The sequence below is a fragment of the Acomys minous genome (genome assembly GCF_964271855.1).
Source record: "Acomys minous genome assembly, chromosome: 2".
NCBI classification, from domain to species: domain Eukaryota; kingdom Metazoa; phylum Chordata; class Mammalia; order Rodentia; family Muridae; genus Acomys; species Acomys minous.
Genome location: NC_140484.1, coordinates 112,145,391 through 112,166,069, shown reverse-complemented (window position 1 = coordinate 112,166,069; position 20,679 = coordinate 112,145,391). Strand labels below are relative to the sequence as shown.

The 20,679-nt window shown below is 39.2% G+C and overlaps 1 protein-coding gene across 2 annotated transcripts in view; it reads right to left on the bottom strand.

Annotated features, from left to right (window-relative positions):
• Nucleotides 1–20,679, bottom strand: part of AGBL1 (AGBL carboxypeptidase 1) — an 880,118-nt gene that overhangs the window by 544,793 nt on the left and 314,646 nt on the right. For both annotated transcript variants that reach the window (XM_084772153.1, XM_084772154.1), the window contains exon 18: nucleotides 18,876–19,056. In XM_084772153.1, the coding sequence (XP_084628279.1) occupies nucleotides 18,876–19,056 (181 nt within the window). The remainder of the gene's footprint in view (nucleotides 1–18,875; nucleotides 19,057–20,679) is intronic.

The window sequence follows — 20,679 nt, the reverse complement described above, 5'->3', positions numbered from 1 at the left end:
GGAAAATGAGCTACTTCCCAAATATCCGTTAGATTATGTACATTACTTCTCAGACTCTCAGTAGCCAATTCCTCTAAGTGAGAACACCCAATGGTCAAGATGACCAGATTAATAGCTACATATTGGATTATGTTTTGAAGTCTTCCCCACATTAGATGAATTCTAGGGCTTCAATTACTATTGAAGGGAGTCTTGCTGTCTGAGTTTCCAGAGCTACCTCCACAAATGATGGGCACTGATGTATGCAGTATCTTTCTGGAGAGAGGCCCAGCCTCATCAGGTCTCACAAACACTGCAGTGTTTTTTGTTTGTCTGTTTGTTTGTTTTGTTTTTGGGGGAGGTTTTGTTTATTTGGTTGGTTGGTTGGTTGGTTTTGGTTTTTTGGTTTTTGTTTTGCCTTGACACTGGACAAGTATGGCCAAAGCTTTGGGCATTTTCCCTGATACTACACTTATGGGTAAATATTTATCTCAGTTCTGCTGACAGCAAATGGCCTGATATCATATTAGTGTAGCCCATCTTTTTACTCTACATCATGTCAAAATCACAATAAACCTCTCAGGAACATGTCAATATCTACAAACTTTACTCAGCTTACATATTTTCCAGGAGTGGTTTTTCTTTGTTTTACCACACACATGAGCTGTCAGAGAGGGTATCTTCTGATACAACAGAAAACAGAGCAACAGCATCTTTACCTTTCCTGAAGAAAAGGCAAGGAAGACTCCTACTAGGAAAAAGAGTACTTTCTTTTGATTTTTTGCACCTTCAGCATCCTTACTATAGCTAGAGTCTCCATGACAGGTAGTATATAACTTAATTTGTATGCTTTTAGCTTAGCTCCTTTAGTAACCACAGTGTACTATTAAATATTAGATACATTGCAAAATCACTTTTTAATTTTTCTTTTTTTACATATATATATATATATACACACATTTTACATATTCATTTATAATCTGTACTTTCTATTTACTCAGGTAATCAATTTTATTCCTTTTCAAGTCATCTCTGATGGGGTTGAAGACCAGGTAGTTTAGTTTTACAATTAAGCTTAGTTGTTTAGGGGTTAGGACATTTTTAGGTCGAGATAGTGGTTTTAAGTTGATAGTGATGAGATATGATAGATAATGATTTGCATTCAGAATTTTAGATGCGCCAAGACAGGAACAATGTTTTCCTCAAGGTTGCCAAATACAAATAGCCAAAGCACTATGAATGTAGCATTAATATAATTCCTGATTGTTTTGTGGTTCTTGTTGCTGTGTGTACTTTATTGTATATAAGTGTAATAATATAAATGTATATAAAATACATTTTTAAAAAACCCATCAACCCAGAAAAAAATGTCTAGCTCTCCTGATTCCGATATGTGCTGGGTTTTCACCAATGGGATGCAGCTAATAAAATACAAAATTATTATTTAAAAAAATTCATTGTGTACCACAGGGAAATGCCAAGAACCAAAGGGATCTTCCTTGGCCAGGGCTATGTCCCTCTCTGATTGCCATTCTACTTTCAGGGACCTTGGTAGGACATTGCATCTTCAGAAGTCTCCACTGGACATCCAGAAACTCTTTAACAGTGGTTCCATCACAAGTCAATACTGTACTAGCTTTCTTCATTTACTCACAATTATTATTCCGAAAGACACACTAAATAAATCTTCCATAGTTCAGCCATCACAAGTCCACCTTCCACGTTATCCTGTTCAGGGCAAGCTTCTCATCCAAAGCCTCAGAGGTAGCAAGTAGGACATGCAAGCACTCCTACTCCAAACTGCACGTGCTTATCCACTGTGCTACCAGCTTCTTCACAGGGAGGCTTCACACTGTGTCTGCTGCACCTCAGTTAAGTTCATGGAGGAACATTACCCAAGTGGAGGCATCACTGATACTCCTTGGTGTATGTCTACATTTCTGACCCTGATTTTTAAAATTTTCAGAAATGGCACATTATACCAATTCCTGGATATCCCTTGTGATATTTCAATGGCAATGACAAGTTCTATAACTTTTAAATAAAAAACTGTTGAGCCGAACTTTACTAAACTTTTCAACAACAGCAACCTCATAGGTGAAGTACCTATTCACATCACTCTCTTCCTTAGAGTCGGTCTTGAAATGCCAGACTGGAGATACTGACACTCTTGCAAGCCTTCTCATTAAAATTCCTGATGGATTTTTAACATTTTCTCTATCTCAATACAGAGTTCTTTGTATTCTTTTTTTTTTAAATGAGTACTTTGTTTTATGGGCCCAAATATCACAATATTATGCATAGGAGTATATCTAACTGTCTTTACAGGATGTAAATTAGTCCGCTGTATATGAAAGGATACACGCAGGTATTGTCATTCACCAGGTAAGTTTATAGGCCTGGATTCTAAATTCAATTCTAACTTTGTAGGGATATGATTTTCTAATGCCATTCTCAGCGTACATTTTTTTCCTCCTATTAATAAAGAATAGGGCTAGACTTGCTGACATATTGAGACACCTTTCAGCATTAACATTACTGATCTCTATAGCTTCTGGTTCTTTAATAATATAGTATGATAAGTGGGCACATTTTAGTTTCCCAGATACACTAAGAGAGAAAGAAAGAGAGGAAGAGAAAGAAAGAGAGGAAGAGAAAGAAAAAGAGGAAGAGAAAGAAAGAGAGGAAGAGAAAGAAAGAGAGGAAGAGAAAGAAAGAGAGGAAGAGAAAGAGAGAGAGAGAGAGAGAGAGAGAGAGATGAGAAGAAGAAGGAGGGAAGGAGGGAGGAAAGGAAGGAAGGAAGGAAGGAAGGAAGGAAGGGACACTAACTCAGTTGAAGACTTTACTCAATTACTATATGATAGTGGTAGTAGCAGTAGAGATGGTAATGATGTCAGTGGCCAAAAAGGAGTTATTACATGCAATCTGTCTGTGTCTATAGTCTATATTTTCCCAAACTTCAAATATCATGTTATTATTTAGAATAACCTAGGAGAACAGAGGCCATGGTAATCAATTAGCAAATGAATTTGCCATGGCATTTGTTAAAGAGTGATGCTAAGGGCCATGGGAAAATTGTTTTCTGGTGGCTTATCTGTCATGCACACTCAAAATAACTTCCTACAAAAAGTATTAGGGCCAAAATAGAGCCTGAATGATTTACAGTCACACAAAAAGAAAAAAAAATGGCTGAAATACCAAAAAAAAAAAATCCACTTTGGAAGATGACTACCAGGCATAGGATCATAATCGTAATTGGTGAAGAAAAATAACTGTTCTTCATTCCCACTGCTATCCATACAAGAACAAATGGAGTTAAATTATACTGGGATAAAATTAGATTGGTCACTTGCACTTTAACTGTGCTTGTTCAGCACTAGCCTGTATCACTAGGGGATGCAGCATCATCTGTGCTTAGAGATCCATAGTTGGTGGGGGTGAAGTCACATGAATACACACCAGATAAAGAGAAGTTGATCTGCAGACAGAGGGATAGATAGCAAGCCGTGCCTGGCAGTTTTCAAGCTCTGTTGATGATGCAGCTGAACATGCTAAATGCTGCAGTTCCCAACACAGAGCCTGCTGACAAGATTTCTCCAGGGATTCCTTGGGCCAATTTCCTCTTTAAAGACCCAAGGCATAAGTCAACTAAGGGTGAATGTCTTCAAAGCACAGTAATAACCACTCTAATTAGACACCATCTCCTAAGCGGGACATCAACACAGCAGCAGTGACTGGTGCTAGTAAATTAAATTTTTTTTAATCCTGCTGCAATCGCTCCCCTGACATGCCCACCCCTCCTGAAGCTCCTCTCTTGGTTACTTTTTATTTATTGTAATTACTTTAGTAATAAGATTTGTTTCCATGTTATTATATATGTTACTGTGCAGAGTAACAAAAAAAAAATAATAGCCAAAAAGAGTTATGTATCTTATTTATCTCCTTGGCTGTTATTGGGCCAGGGGGAAGGGTGGGGAGCGGGGGAAGCTGTAAATAGAGAAGAAAGTGTTTGTTGGGGAGTGAAGATGTATGGGAGCACATTTGCAAAAAAAAAAAAAGAAAAAGAAAAAAAAAAAGGAGGGCATTGAAGGAATAAGCCCAATAATTCAGAAGGGCTAGGTGACTCAGAGAGATGAATTACTGGGCAAAGGCAACCCAGAAAGTAGGGTGAGGAGGACGGATCTGCATGGCTAGAGTTTAGCTGCTGTCTCTGGCTTTCCTCTGGCTTTCTGGGCTCTAGGCAAAAGGGCTTGGAACTACACAATAACAAGGCTTCAGGGTGATTTTCCATAGCCAATCCTAGAAAGAGAAGCTCCCTGTGGCTCCCAATGAGGGGAACATTTCTGGAAACTTCTTGTGTTCCTGAGTTGGGGGTATTTCTGGGATAAAGTCTTCTGGCTAAGGAAGACAGACTCTATGGACTGAAGGCCTTGTTCATTACAAAAACCCTGAAAACTCTTATAAAGGGCTTCACGGGGGCAGTTTATATAGGGCTGACTTCTCAGGGCAAGATGTTCTGAGTCCATTCTGATGGCCTAGCTAAGGCATTTAAATGCCAAGCATGAAGAAGAGGAGAAAGATATTAGTCTCAATTCCCAAAATTCAAGTTGTTTATACTGCTTTATTTTTGCTTGAATTTACTCAGCTCTATGGTCACTTTCTAGAAAAAAAAATATATATGTGTGTGTGTATATATATATATATATATATATATATATATATATATATATATATATATATATATATATATATGCATGCTCTCTGGGTATATAAAAAGAGCCTTTCTCTTCTTCAACCTTATCTCTTCTCTCTGTGCTTTGTCATGACCTATCTGGGTCTCTTTGAGAAACTGAGGAGTGAAAAAGCAAGATCAAGGTGATTAAACAAACCTGGCCCAGCCACAGAGAAGAGCTTTGATGGTCACCACTGAAGTCCAGGCAGCACAGCAGTCAGTGGAACCTCTCTTACTTTGTGCAGCATAGTTTCAAAGTCCTCTGATATTTGATCATGTCACTAAGCAGGTAAGGCACAGTTGGTAGGGATTGTGACCCTGCAATAAGCTGAAGGAACAGGAGTAGAGAGGTTAAGCAACTGGTCCAAAGCCACCCAGCTGAAAGGAGGTGAAGTTTGACCTCAGGCAGGATCTTTTGATTATCTGCTCAGGATTATACACTGTGTTACCCCTGCAACCACCACAGAGAGATAAAGCGGGAACCAGAACAAAGGATGATTAAAAAGTGTTTCCCTTAAGAAAGGCAATGTGATCTTGTGATAGCTCTGGATTCCCCCTTTCCTCACAAGCAGACACCCTCCCAGTGAGATTTTGAGATTAAATAACAGGTTTTTTTTTTAAGCATCTTCTGCTTTTTGTTGTTGGTTTAGTTTGGATTGTTGTTGTTGTTGTTGTTGTTGTTGTTGTTGTTGTTGTTTTCAACAGGGTTTCTATGTTTAACAAAATCACTGCCTGTCCTGGATCCATTTTGTAGACCAAGCTGGCTGCCATCTCACAACTCACCTGCCTCTGCCTCCATAGTGCTGGGATTAAAAGTGTGTGCTATTGGGCCCAGCTGCATCCTCTGTTTTTGACAGTGTGGTGAAGGCTATGCTTCCCACTTCCAGTCACAGAATTGCTTGCATTTTACGGGACCTTATATTTTACTAAATACATGGTAAATGATAGGGAAGTTGGAAAAAGTACATTATATAGTACCCAAGAGATGTTCCATAAGCTTTCTAAGTATATGTCGAAGGACAATGGTAGAGATGGGCATGTTCTGATGATGCCTGTCTAAAAGGGATATTGAGAGAAGAATGACGCCAGGAACCTCCTTCCATCATGGTATCCCTATTCCCATTGCTCTGCCCTCTAAAAGGGCTGGAGAGGAGGCAAGAATGGAGTGACAGTGAAATGAAGTCAAACATCAGAACTTGTTCAGCCAGTAAAGGATCAAAGCATTTAACAAAACAAACCCATTTTCCCAAGAGCCACAGTCCCAACTTGATCAATGATTCTGCAACACTGGCTCATTTTTAATTTAATACTTCTGGGAAGTGAGGGGGGGGGAACCCATCAACTACAGGCACAGTTGGCAAGAGCTGGGTATTAGCAGTTGGCAGCATTTATTATCGCTGTTTATGACGGTATAAATTAGGTTTATGCTGATATAATTAATAACCCTAAATTTGGGAATAATAAATAGTAATATTTATTCAAATCAGAAACGTCTGCATAAGGCAAATGGAGTCCTAAAGCACCTGAGCCCATCTCCATGTGCAGGCAGTGGAGGGAGCCCTTGGCAGTGCACTCCCAGGACTTCCAGCCCAAAGTGATGCAGCATTGCATGTTATGCTAATGACTTAACAGCAGGACCTTGAGAGTTCCCAGAGCAAATCTGATCCTGATCTCCATGAACAAGTTCATCAGCAAGATTGAGTGTGTTGATTTTCCTCCAAACCAGGACCCCATTGTTCAGAGCCCACACTGTGCCTGCAGTGTGTGAACAGAGGAGAGCTGGCAATCACAGCAAACACGACATTCTTTATGGGTTCCCGTCTCCTTCCACCTGTCAGAAGGGGTGATGAGAAAGCCCTGCAATTTCTCTCTACACCATGAGCTGAGAATTGCTGACACACATTTGCCAAGAATGAATTTATGGCAGGAAAAAAAAAGGTCTCTTTGAAATGTTTTATTTTTAAATTTAAATTTGTGCCTTTCATTTCACAAAGTTGTGGCAGGAGGGAGGAACTGTGAGATCAAGATATTCCTTCTACTTGTCCCTTTTAGCTAACAAAATATCTTAGAATACAAAATAGACCAAGAGAGACTTCCATCCCTTCTATTTTCCACTGAGGGTGGGAGGTAGAAGGAGGAAATTATAGTTCCTCTCACTAGATCAAAGCAACAAAATTTCCCCAGTTTTTGGACATAAGCAAGACAAAGGCAAGAGGATGCCCTTCTCCACAAAGGCCCCGAACACAGTGATACACAAACAGGGTAGAACCAGAATCTGGACTAACATTTCATCCCAATGCTCAAGCCCTGTTACATGTCCAAAACCCTGAAATTTTTCTTAAATAAAGCAAAAATGTTCATCCACTGTTAATTCTGAAGTGCTACAAACAATACAAAAGAATAGAACTCATGCAAATAAAAGCTAGATAAGCTGCTGGACTTAGTGGCACATACTGTTAATACCATGACTTGGGAGGCAGAGGCAGGAAGGTCTCTGTGAGTTCTAGGCTAGCCTGGTCTACATAGTGAGTTCCAGGACAGGAAGAGCTTACACAGTAAGAGCCTGTCTCAAAACAAACAAACAGAAGCTATGTGATTACAGAGCTGAGCCACTAGTACAGTGATAGAGTGCCTACCTGGTTCATGTAAAGCCTTGGTTTGATTTCCACCACTAAAGAAAGGGATGGAGGGAGAAAGAAAGGGAGAGGGAAAGGCAGAGAAGCATGGGAGGAGAGAGGGAGGAGGAAGAGAGGAAGAGAAAGGAAGACTATTGACATTTCAGTCCCTCTTTCAGCTCTCAAAAAGACTGACGATCTGTGTAGAAGGAGCCAGTGATTGGTGCAGGTGACACTTTCACATCTAAAAGGGTAAGACTACCAGGGACCAACGTTCACAGAAGGATGCCACCACAGGAGGTTTGCACTGCTATGGACCCGCTCTAAGAGCAGGTTGATCTTTCAACACTCAGAGGAAGGATAATAGGTCACCAAGGAGAGACTTGATACCCTTTGAACATATACAGGGGGAGGAGGTCCCCCTCACTCACAGATATAGGGGAGGGGAGTAGGGGGGAAGTGGGAGGAAGGGAGGAATGGGAGGATACAAGGAATGGGCTAACAACTGAGATATAATATGAATAAATTAATAAAAAACTTTTTAAAAAGACACAAAGGGAGTCTCTGTGTGTGGGAAGACACAAAGGAGAGAGATTAGTGGAAAGAATGAAGATAAATGCTGGATACTTTTTAAAATAAAGAAGCTAAATGAAAGAAAAAAAAGAGAGAGAGGGCCACTGTTATGTTATCAGTGCCACCAGCCTCATTTCTAGGAAAAAAATAAAATAAAACAGCAACTCAGGTGCTTATCTTTCCAGTCTAAAGAGCACGTAGGACGTTCTCTTACAGTCTCTTCAGCCTATGTTCATCTAAGTCTTCATAAAGTTATCTTTGGGTGGAGGAGACAAAAAGACACACACACACACACACACACACACACACACACACGTGTTTAGATGCAAAGAGATAGAGACATTGGGACAACAACAGAAAAGAGGCAATAACACACAGACACATACTAGCAGGTTTGACCATCTCCTGCTCTTTCTTGTCCTTCCCCTGACCTAAGTCCCAGAAGAGAAGCCTGGTCCTCTGCCTTTGCTTTGTTAGAGGATATGGCAGAACTCACAGGTGCAGGCATACAGGCAATGTGTGCTTCAGAAGCGAAGCATAGAGCAGAGGGCCCATGGAAAAAAGGAATCGCTCCATCCTGTGTTCTGACAGTGTTAAAAACACAAATCCTCCCAGCTTAGAAAAAGCCACAGATGCCAAGCTTATTAAGCCTCAGCTTGCTAGAAACAACCCAGAAAGAAAATCAGGCTCCCTGCATGACCTTGGTAATTCCTTCAAGCACATGAATGGTGAGTACAGGCAGAAGCAGGAAATGAAAGCACTAAGCCATGATCATGCCCACAGAGTCGACTGAGCCTGCTTCCCAAAAGGCTGAGATAGAAATCTCCTCTTTTCATTTAACCTGTAGTGAGACACTACTGTCACATATACCAACATAACACCCACATACTAATATTTGACTGAGTATATATGCAAGTTAATATTCATTTCTAATCCAAACCCTTTAGACCTCTTTCTCTACTATAAACTTCAAATGTGAGCCAACATTTTATTTTTTTATTTATTTTTTTGGAAGTTTTTGTTTTTGTTTTTGTTTTATTTTTTTTTACTTTATTAATTTATTCTTGTTACATCTCAATGGTTATCCCATCCCTTGTATCCTCCCATTCTTCCCTCCCTCCCATTTTCCCCTTATTCCCCTCCCCTTTGACCGTTCATAGGGAATGAGCCAACATTTTAAATGACATCAAAATGATCAGGTGCACCCCAGGGGAGATTCAACACAGGGATATTATGCACTTCTTACTTCTAATTTTCTAGCTAGAATCCTTCAGATGTCACCAGGAGGATGGACTAGAAGCTGTGATGTGGTGAGATTGAATAACTTAGACACTAAATACAAGCTTTGCAGCCAGACAAACCTTAATTCAATTACTGACTCCAAGGCTTACGAGACATGTGACAGACCCTGGAGAATGTCACTCAGTCCTTTTGCTCTGTTCTTTTTGATCTGAAAATTGTGAGTAAAAGGAGGGAGAATTCCCAGCTTTTCTGGACATTTTACTTATTAGAAGTCACAGCTCTAAAAAATTAAAAGTCGTACTTCTCCTATCACGCTATGTTAATGCTAATGTTGATAATGTATGGTGATGACAAGGGCACAAAAACACAGCAGCACCAGCCATGTTTAGTGGGAAAATAAACCTGTGGATTCCTCAACAGAAGGAATTCAGCCAAGTAGGCATCAAATATACAATTTACATGTTTGATCATGCTATCTGCACTTGAAAATGTATCTTAATAAAATGGCCAAACAAATTCATTAATAACATTACAATATTACCCATCTACAAGTTGTTTGCTATGGAGAATTGTTTAATAGCTGTGGTCCATCAATACTCTAAGATTGCTATTTCAAAAATAATAATGACTGCATTATTTCCCTGGATGGTTTTGTTGGTATATACATTATGTCACAGAAGAGATGATCAGTGCAAAGTCTTGGTAGTTATGGTTATATAATTATATATAAAGCAATAGCTGAAAAACCTAGATGTCAGCTTATGGACAAATAACTAAACAATCTTTAATACCAGTGTTTTTATGTGGAATTCGAAAAGAACCTCTGTGTTACAAATTCTATGTGAACGACACCCTTTAAAACTATGGAACATAGTGCTCCTAAATTTTTTTTTTGTTTGAAACAGGGTTTCTCTGTGTAGCTTTGGCTGTCCTGGACTTGCTTTGTAAGACCAGGCTGGCCTCATAGAGGTCCTCCTGCCTCTGCCTCTCAAGTACTGGGATTACAGGCACATATACATGATGCTAAGACATATACACTTAAGAGGAACTTGGGTGGTTCACCTCTACAGTTTCAACAGTTAGAAGGCAGAGACAGGATTGATATAAATTTGAGGGCAGCCTGGATCACATCATGAGTTCCAAGACAGCCTGGGTTACAGAAACCTTGTCTCAAAGAAATAAGCAAAGAAAAATAAAACAAAGCAATCAAGATGTTTTTGCATATCAGGCACTTGATGTAGGGACATCATATTGTTTGTTATCAAAAGCAGCTCATAACACACAGTACTTAGAATCTCTCTGGTTGGCTTCCACAGAGGCCCCTATCCATAAAGGCACTGGAGAAAGAAAGGAAGCAAGAGACAGACAAGAAGAGCGCATTTCCTGTAACCTACTTCCAACTGACACAACAGGACCAGATGTAGACAAGTTGTACTTATCAATAGAATTTCTCTAGCCTCCTAGGTACTGCAGCTGCTGTGTGTCTGCCAAGAAACCAGTTCAGTCTCTGCCTTAGTTTGCTTTATTTTTTTTCCTGTTGTGATAAAAGCAAAAGCTACTCAGGGAAAGAGATCATTTGTCTTACACTTCCATGTCAGTGTATCACTGATGGAAAGAAGTCAGGTTAGGGTCTCAAGTAGGAACCTGGAGGCAGGAAGTGAAACAGAGACCATGAAGAAATGAAGCTTGCTGTCTCACTCAATCTGGCCAGTTTGACTACCTTTCCTACATAGTCCAAGCCCACCTCCTAGCACATGGCACTGCTCTCAGTAGGTTGAGCCCTCCTACATCAATTGAAAACTAAGAAAATGCCTTACAGACCTGGTGACAGGTCAGGCTAATCTAGACCACTCCTCCACAGAAATTTCATCTTCTCTAGTGACCCTTGGTTAGGTCAAAATGACAGCTGAAGCTAACGATGACATTCCCTGCTCAGTTTTCAACCTCATCATTTGAAGCAGCCACTCAAGACCCTAGGTTCTGGCACATCAACCTCTACTCTTTTCTCCTTCTATCTTCTGTTTACTTTGTCACATCTAGTTGTAACAGTTCGACTTGTACCATTGGTCCAGACTGATCAATCACCACATACACTCTTATCATTCAAATAATCCAGTATCCTGAACATGACATTTTTATCAATTGGAAATCAATCAATCTTTCATAATTTTCATGTCCCAATTTTACTGAACATGGCTCTTGAAATGTATTAACTATTGGACTTATTATTAGCCACTGTGCTTTAGGGAATTTTATTCAATATAACTGCCACTTTTTACCTTCACCAATTTGTGCATGGACAGTTCCTTTAAATCACAAGGGGATAGCTGAAATAAGATTGAGAGGTTTATGAACACTTAACTGAAGAATAAATGATGTAACAGAAGATAAGTACTCAAAGAAAATTTAAAACATATTATCAGTATAGTTCTCACATTCTCAAGTGGCCAGTTAAGAGACTGTCTCCTGTGGCCTCTTCTACATGCTATATATCATCCTTTACCTAAGACCCAAAGGAATCCTCTGGTTAGACCAGAATCCTCTCAATTTGAACCTTAAGATAATCTCCTCTCTGCCTTAAGGACATATCTTTCAAGAATCTTTCAAGAATTTTCCTATTCAGGATGGTGACAATGGGAATCATCACCCCACTCAATGAACACAGACAGCTCTATCCATACAGAGGCATCTTTGTGGTAACAAGCACCATGTATCACACACACACACACACACACACACACACACACACACACACACACACTATTCAGCTAATCCTCCCCAGATGGGGAGGCAGCAAATGTACAACTAAGGCTAAATTTCTTACCGGTTAACACTCTTTGGGAGTTCAAAGAATATCTTCCATTCTTATTTGGTTCAAATAAAAGGGGGAAAATATAAACTTATAAAATAGTCTTCTATTTAAATGCAACAAGTCTGAGAAACCAAAATGTTTAAGAGTCTTCTGTGTGTTGGTGTATTAAAGATGTCTTAAATACATCTTTATTTAAGCAGTGGTCAAAATGGAGAGGAGGAAGCATGAACAGACCCTGTGGTAAAGGAAGCCCTCTGTGAGCTTAACTAATAGAGGGGAAAGAACACAGAATAGCCAGTGGAAGAGGAGTCCTCTGACAATAAATATTCACAGGCAAATAAACCGGTGTTTACATCCCAAAGCTGACAGGGACAGGGAAGGTACTGCCAATCATGGAAAGAGCTGGCAAGAACAGAACATTAAGGGCCAAGCCAAGCTGGGAGCTCACATTCTGTAAAGGGGAACTAACAGTGCGCCAGCCAGTTGGTTCATCCTGGGCCAATATGGCAGAAAGCTTGAAAAGGGTCTGCCTTAGCACATCCTGGGTGCCCTAAATATGAATTTCTAAGTTAATATGACTAATTTCAGAATCTATCTGTGGTGCGGCCAAGACTTTCTTCATAGGGTCATCCAAAATGGGAAAGATGATACATTAAAACAATTCAGAGCATATAGGCTTGGTTCAAATGCCAAGTATTTCACAAGCTCACCATTAATATGTGTGTTTGTGTGTGTGTGTGTGTGTGTGTGTGTGTGTGTGTGTGTGTGTGTGTGTGTACACAGGCACACACATACATACATGCATGTGAGTGTGCAGATTTATGTTTGTGTGCCTGTGTTTATGTGTGCCTATATACCTGCCTGTGAGTGAATGTGTACCTGGGCAGTTAATTATCTGTCCTATTTTTTGTTCCATTTCTAGCTTCCACTTCCTTTGTGCTCTCAGATGAGTCATTTCATATATTTGGTCTCAGTTTCCTTATTGTTTTAATGTACAGAGTAAAAATAATATGCTTCTGTAACAATGTTCCAGCTAGAATATTTTAAGATTCTATGGTTTAATTTCCTTAAACCTCTAAAGAAGTGTAGGAGAGACACAAATTCTACCCTGGGTCTGTAATACCAGCTCTTTAAACCGCATCCAACACTTAATCTCTGTGTGTTCAAGTTTGCTTATCTCTAAATTGTCTACAGAAAGACCTACATTAGTGGGGTCATAGTGAAAATTAAATAAAACAATATAAATAAAATAACTAAGTACTGTCTTGGCTCGTAAAATGTACCCAGTGATTGTTTTTTTAGGTCATGTGATCTTGTAAGAAGGTAAAAAGCCTTCACAGCCCTCAGTGGAGTGGACTATTGGCCCTCATTTGAAATGGTCCAAGGATCATTAAGGTTGTTGAGATTTTTTATGTGATTTTTATAGTTTGATTTGTTCCCTCTCGTACATTCAGCGATTACTTTTTTTTTAACACCTTGATGTGTTTGCTTGTACTAGGTCCTGTGCTCATTATTGTTGTTTGTATCTGTTCCATGATGACTTCAGAAGAAGATAATCATGTTCGTGGAGTTGTATATACTCCTAGGATCAATATGCTCCATCTCCTGCAGATAAAGCATTAGGGTCTGTGTCGTCATTGTAAGAATTATGCTGTTGCTACCATCAGCACATGAAATTTTAAGAATGAGAATCATTCTTGAATTCTCTCCTCCTTCACTCTCTCCCCATTTATATAGTATCATTACCTTTTTAGCAGCTTGAAAGCCATTTGCCTTCTCCTCCATTCCCACTTCAATATACCTACCAGTTCTCCTCCTGATTTAACCTGATTTCTAACTCCCAATTTTCTTCTACCCCACCTTGGGAAGAACTGTGAGGCTCAGAACCACTGCACTGGTCATGTCTTACTGAGAACTCAGCCTAATTCAATACACTGGCCAAGCCAGCAGATGGGAAGTAGTTTCTTTTGGAATTAATCATAACAGATACATCTTTGTGTTTGTTTCCCTGTTCAGAGTTGTGTTGCTAAGAGATCCTTGACTTGGCAAGACTCACTATATTTTTCTTGCTGGAAAATCTGGCTATGTCTCCCTGACCACTATTATCAAAATCTCCCAGCCATCCTCAGAGGCTCCATCACCATTGCCACAAAAGGAAAACTGCTCTAGCATTACACATGTTTGCAAGCCCCGTGGAGGTCCATAATAAGTTTTAAATTAAAAGTTTATTATAGGGTTGGAGAAGTAGCATGATCAGTAAAGCACTTGCCTTGCCAGCATTAGAAGCTAAGTTTGGTCCTCAGAACCAACATTGAAAACGAAAAAGCTGGGTGCTGTGATAGCTAACATTTGAAACTCTAGAACTGGAGAAGAAAAAAAGGTAGATCTGGGGATCTCCGGTCAGTCAACCTACTTGGTATGTGCCTGCCAGTAAAATACAAGGTGGATGGTGTGTTAGTCAAGGTTCCCTAAAGGAACAAAATTGACAGAAGTGTGTGTGTGTGTGTGTGTGTGTGTGTGTGTGTGTGTGTGCGCGCGCACACGCGCGCATGTATATAATATATATAACATAGGTGTGTGTGAAATACATATAATTAAATTTATATTTTATATAAATATATTGTATATATTTATGTGATATTTAATATATTTTATTTTCATGTATATATCTCAAAAGGGTACATATTAAAATGACTGATAGGTCATGGTCTAAGTAGTTCAAGAATAGCTATATTCCAACCAAAAGGCCAAGAGTCCAGTACTTATTCAGCCAATACAGGATGTCTCAGCAGTCCCAATCTGGTGCTAGAATCCCAAGGAATTCATGGGGAGCAGCTGATCTTCTGTCTATGTTGGATTCCCTAAGAAGTAGATTCTAACACAAGCGAAGGAACGTCTCAGCAACAAGACAGATGCATTTGTGAGAGAGAGTGAGGGCAAGCAGGCAAAATAAAGTTTTCTTCTTCTCTGTCCTTTTATTCAGGTTGCCACCAGAAAGCATGGCCCAGATTTAGGGAGGGCCTTCTAACCTCAAATGATCCAGTTTGGAAAATCCCCCACAGGTACATCCAGATGTTTGGGTTTAGTTGATGCTAGATGTAGTTGAACTGACATCAAAGATGGCACTGGGGATTGTACTTTGGTCTCCACATGTATGCACACACAAGAATGTTCACAAACACCTGAGCTCACACATACAAGCAAACACACAAGTATACAAGGTATAGTCTAACTCTAAGTACCATGGTAATGATTGGAATCACTAATATGCAAATATTATCTCCTTGTTAGTCAGATAGATAGATAGATAGATACAGCTTGGCGCTCTGGGGTATCCACTGTGACTTTCCTCAGTTTTCCTTCTCTGGTGTGGTACAGAGATCATAGCCGTTAGTTTAGATATATAGCCATCCGGGGTAGCATTATTGGGCCCCTTATTTCTGAAAGATAAATCATTTTTAAATGATTTTTAACCTAATAAGTCATGTGTTTTAATACTTTCAGAGGGTCTTGGAAATGGGGGTGGGCAGAGTGGTGAAAGTTAAACACAGCTTATCAGGTAAATGTTATGGATTGTTGTGATTGTGTTTGTGTGTGTGTGTGTGTGTGTGTGTGTGTGTGTGTGTGTGTGGCACTATTGTCACTTAAGATGTCTGTTAATAAGGACTGTGTCTATGGAAAATCAGTGATATTCTGAACATGGGAATGATAGTCGTAAACAAAGTTTGGGTGAATGGCATCAAGCCGGAAGAATATTTCTCCAGGGCAAATTCAAATGCATATAGGTACACGCTGAATCTGATCCATACAGGGAAGACTCAGTACAATAGGTGAAGCTCAAAGAGCAAAGACTAAATCATAATAAAACAAACACCTACCTCATTATACACAATGGTATGGGTATGACCATGGAATATCAGTTACAAAAATATATCAAGTGAAATTTAGATGAAGTAGATGTTAAGTCTGTCCTGAAATGGGCTCAGTATCTTGAGTTTTAAGCTTTTTATTGTGAAATGTCATGCATTTGTGTCAGCACTGAGTCATTTTATAGTGATATGATATGGCCTGCTGATTATTCTATCTGTGGAAAGTGTTATAATTTCCAATTCCTTCTCAGCCATACTTGTTTGTTCTGTCCAAGTGATCTACAAAGTGCCTCAGGCTCTATGATGAAAGATGCTATATAAATAAAGAGAGCAATCAGAGTCATAATAAATAATAGTAATGATGATGAATGCCATTGTCACTGGGAAGAAGCTGCCCAGCCATTTGGGAAACAAAGCAACCAGCTGTGAGCTGGAAATAATGTGTACACCAGCCAACAGGCTCCTCAGTGATGCAAACCCCATTAATGCTGGCCAAAGACCTGGAGCAAGCCTGAATTTGGAAGTATGAGCACTTGAAATGGAAGGAGTTTCAACACTTAATCCTTGAGGTTGAGTTGCTAAGACATTTTTTTTCCAGTAAAGTCTGTCAGGAACAAATTGTCTTCTTCCATCAAAGAGGAAAATCGAGATCAGGGGACAGCCAGAGGTCCCATTCAGTTAACACTCATAGTCCAATACTCTTTCCAATTTCTTTCTGAGCCCAGAAAGTTCCATGAGAAGAGAGAAGAACCAATCCAAGTTGGACAAGAAAAGATCCAAATGGGGTCAAGTCCCTCTAGATGCCTTTCTTAGGTATTTTCCACCCATTTAAGTTGAGAAAGATTGCCTGTAAAAGTTTTGGCTACTCAAACAGGGAGCAGCCAGAGTTCTACTGTGGAGTTAGAGATGCACAAGGCAGGATCCACATGAACTCTGGGTAGCCTTAAAAGACACTCCTCCAGGGCCGGATCAAGCCTAAGATCTTATAGATCTCATTGCTGCCAGAAAAAACTGATGCTGTTCAGTGAAGAACCTGGCCTCCTTGTCCTCAAGGCAGTCAGCATTGAGAAGAAGGTCCTTATGGTACTTATTCATCAAACAACGTTACCAAGTAAATAAGAAATGGATGGATGAATAAATCAATGAGTGGTCAAGAAATAGTAAGCAAATGAATACAAAACAGCTGTGAATTACTGAGCTGGCTTAGTTGTGTTAACATGGTGCATTAAGTACAGATTGATGCACTTTCTTTCATTTTCTTCTTTATTTATACTTCTTCCTTTCATTCATTATTTTCTTTTTTATATTATAAGCATGACTTTTTAAAAATTTTTATTAATTTATTCTTGTTACATTTCAATGGTTATCCCTTATATCCACCAATTCTTCCCTTCCTCCCATTTTCCCCTTATTCCCCACCCCTATGACTGTTCCTGAGGGGGATTTCCTCCCCCTGTATATGCTCATAGGGTATCAAGTCTCTTCTTGGTAACCTGCTATCCTTCCTCTGAGTGCCACCAGGTCTCCCTCTCCAGGGGACATGGTCAAATATGAGGCACCAGAGTATGTGTGAAAGTCATACCCCACTCTCCACTCAACTGTGGAGAATGTTCTGACCATTGGCTAAGTGTCCCTCAGTAGAAGAATGGATAAAGAATCTGTGATACATATACACTATGGAATAAATACTACTCAGCTATTAAAAACAAGGAATTCCCAAAATTTGTGGACAAATGGTTTAAGCTAGAAATGATCATAATGAATGAGTTAACCAAGAAGCATTACTTTCATAGTCTATAGCTTTGATTGTTTTGCATTGACATGTTTTGACATATTTTGACATGCATGTTTTGTATTTATGCTATTCCTTTTATGTTATGTTATACAATTTTATATTATATAACTATTATATATCATTAGTATATAAAATCTGTGCTATATGCATAATATATGTCATGTATATAATATAGAGACATTATATTCTTATCACTTTAGTCTATTTTAATAGTTATCAAAAAAGCCTATTGGAGTTATTGAACATTTAATTTCATTTCTTAAGAGAATTAACCTTTTTATTTTTCTTACATCATTTTTGTTTAAGTCCCTTGGCCATTTATTAGTTTTTTTTTTTTTGGTTTATTCCTGATTCTTTTTATTTGTTGTTTTCCACCACTTTGCTGTCACTTTATTTTCTTTACTCTCTAAATTTAATTTTTGGGTTTTTTTTTATAATGATATTTTCATTCTAGTTTTTAAAATAATTTCTTTCTCTCAATATTTTCTGTTAATCTTTCATTTTGTTTATCCATGTGACAGAATCACCATTCTTATAGAAAAAAGGAGCCATCTTTTACTAAAGAAGGCTAACTGGGTACCTGTAAGTATCAGTATTGCTACTCTCTGGTCATGTGATCTTGGGGACCTTATCTGGGCATGAGCTTAGGCCCTGAGCCCTCTGATAGACTTCATCAAACAAAATAGTCTTATTCCATGATATATCATAAAGGCATGTGGCAGTGGAGTGAAAAATGGGGACACTACACCTCTCTTTTTCAGGCAGTACTTCATTCCACTATAGTAAAACTCTTATTTTAATTATATCCAGAATCCAGTAAAGTATAAATGAATAAATATCACTTTGCATCTGGAAGTAATACTACTGTAAGGGCAGTAGTCATCACAATGAAGACTTGTGGACTGATCACTGAAATGACACTGGTTCATCAAGTGAGCTGAGCCGGGTGAGTTGTTGGGACTTTGGATACCAGGGCCCTCCTTTATGAATGAAGCACTGGATTAGGTTAGCTGTGTAACTCTATGGTACTAAATACTTGTGTTTTTACATATTTCTATTTAAAGAAATACCATGAGACATGTACAAATGTGTATGGAAGGCATATAGTTAATTGCTACAGATAGAGGGAGCCCAAGGGAGTTCTCTATAGAGTACCAGATCCTTTACAGTTATGCACCATTCAATGAGATAACAGTGGATTTTTACTACAGTGACATGAATGCAGTATTGTGTCCATTGGGCTAGAGGGGTGACGTACTTGCCATTGATGACACCATCTGGATTGAGCATCGGGATGATCTTGAACACGAAGGTTTCCCTCAACAGCTTTGCCACAGGGTCGCTGCTGACTAGAAACTCCAAGGTTCCCTTCATCACCCAGCTGGCATTGCTCTCTCCTGGGTGGACTCGGGCTGTGATCACCTGATATGGACGGCAGCCTGCAGGAAAGGGAGCACAAGGAATTAAACTAGGTATGTTTTCCATTCACATCAACAGAGTCTCCAGGGGACAGACGTCTACCTAAAGGCTATGAAGCTCTAAGTAGGTTGGTTGTTTCTAACATATATAGCCTACGTTTATCCATTTCCCAGCTCATTCCAGAAGCTGAAAGACTCAAGAGAATGAGGACATCAAGGCTCTAGGCTGTTATCAAAGCAAAGTCCTTTGTGGTATGATAAAAAGCCACAAATGAGATTTTAAACCAATTAACTCTCCACAGTCCACTCACAAGATGCTGAATATCAAAGATCTTAGACTGAATCCTATACTCATCATTTACCAGCTTTGCTATTTTAGGCAAATGACTGAATCTGTTGATTTAGTCCAGATACCTTCCATTCCCTAGCAGAGACAGAAAGCAAGGAGAGAAGTTATGGACTGATGATTGAAACACAATAAATCCTTTAAAAGGAAGGATGGAAGACCTACACCTACACTGTAAAGGTGACTTCCTATATTTACAAAGGGACAAAAGAGAACAACTATTCACGGAAAATGACTGGAAGGATCTTACAAAGGCTGCATGGATAAGCATAGCTCACTCTTCTTTTGTTTTCACAGAAGACATCACTGAAGTACCTTAGCACTGAGATGTGTCCATAGACCATCTCTGGCCTCACACGGAAAGGTGCTTGTTTGTCTGTCTGTCTGTGTGATGGTACAGATTGCATCTCTTTCTCTGAATATGGTAGGCAGGTGTTCTAGAGCTGTACTGTATCCCCAGGCCGGGAATGGTGGTGTGACTGACCACTAATGTCTATCCTCCATGTACTGGGAGACAAAGGAGGAAGGGAGGCATCATATCAAGAATTCGCTTTTGGCAACTATAAAGCCATGGCCAATTCTGTGGATGGTCTTCTTTCTAACTCCCTTTTTATTTTGCGCCCCCACCTGATTCCTGAATGTTCCTAATCTTGATGTAATAACAATTACTGTCTGCTAAGTATAAGTAAATATAGCCACTAAATAACCTAGAGGTTAATAAAGAAAACACATTCTTTACATATAGTTTTATTTAGTCCAAACTGAATGAGGTCTTTCTACTCTTCAATTGTACGGATGTTTTATTTAAGGAAACAACTTTATCTTCCATTATACATATACATGCACACAAAATATAAAACTGAATAACTATTGAACACAGGGCTGAAGGTCAGACAACAGAATACATATGAACCTTTATATAACTGAATTATATTAATATCACCAATTAAGACCAAGAAGACACACTCCATCTCTTTCATATTTCTACCACCAGTCATTGATCTACTGAGGTCTAGACAGAAAGGGCATAGATTAAGGCGCCTTTACTGACTAGAGTGAGAGCAGTTTGCTTCAATTCTTTGTAGGTCATCTATACATTAGAGGTAATTTTCAGCTATGCACTTCCTTAAACAAGTGTCTTGAACCTATTCCAGGAACTGCAGCAGACACTGGGTAGTAAAAGTCAAATAAATTAAAGACCTTGTTCTAGAATAATAGGCCATAGCATTTGTCAGTAGTGACACATAGGCAAGAAAATAATGACAAGGAACTAAATGGCGATATTCATGGAGTACCAA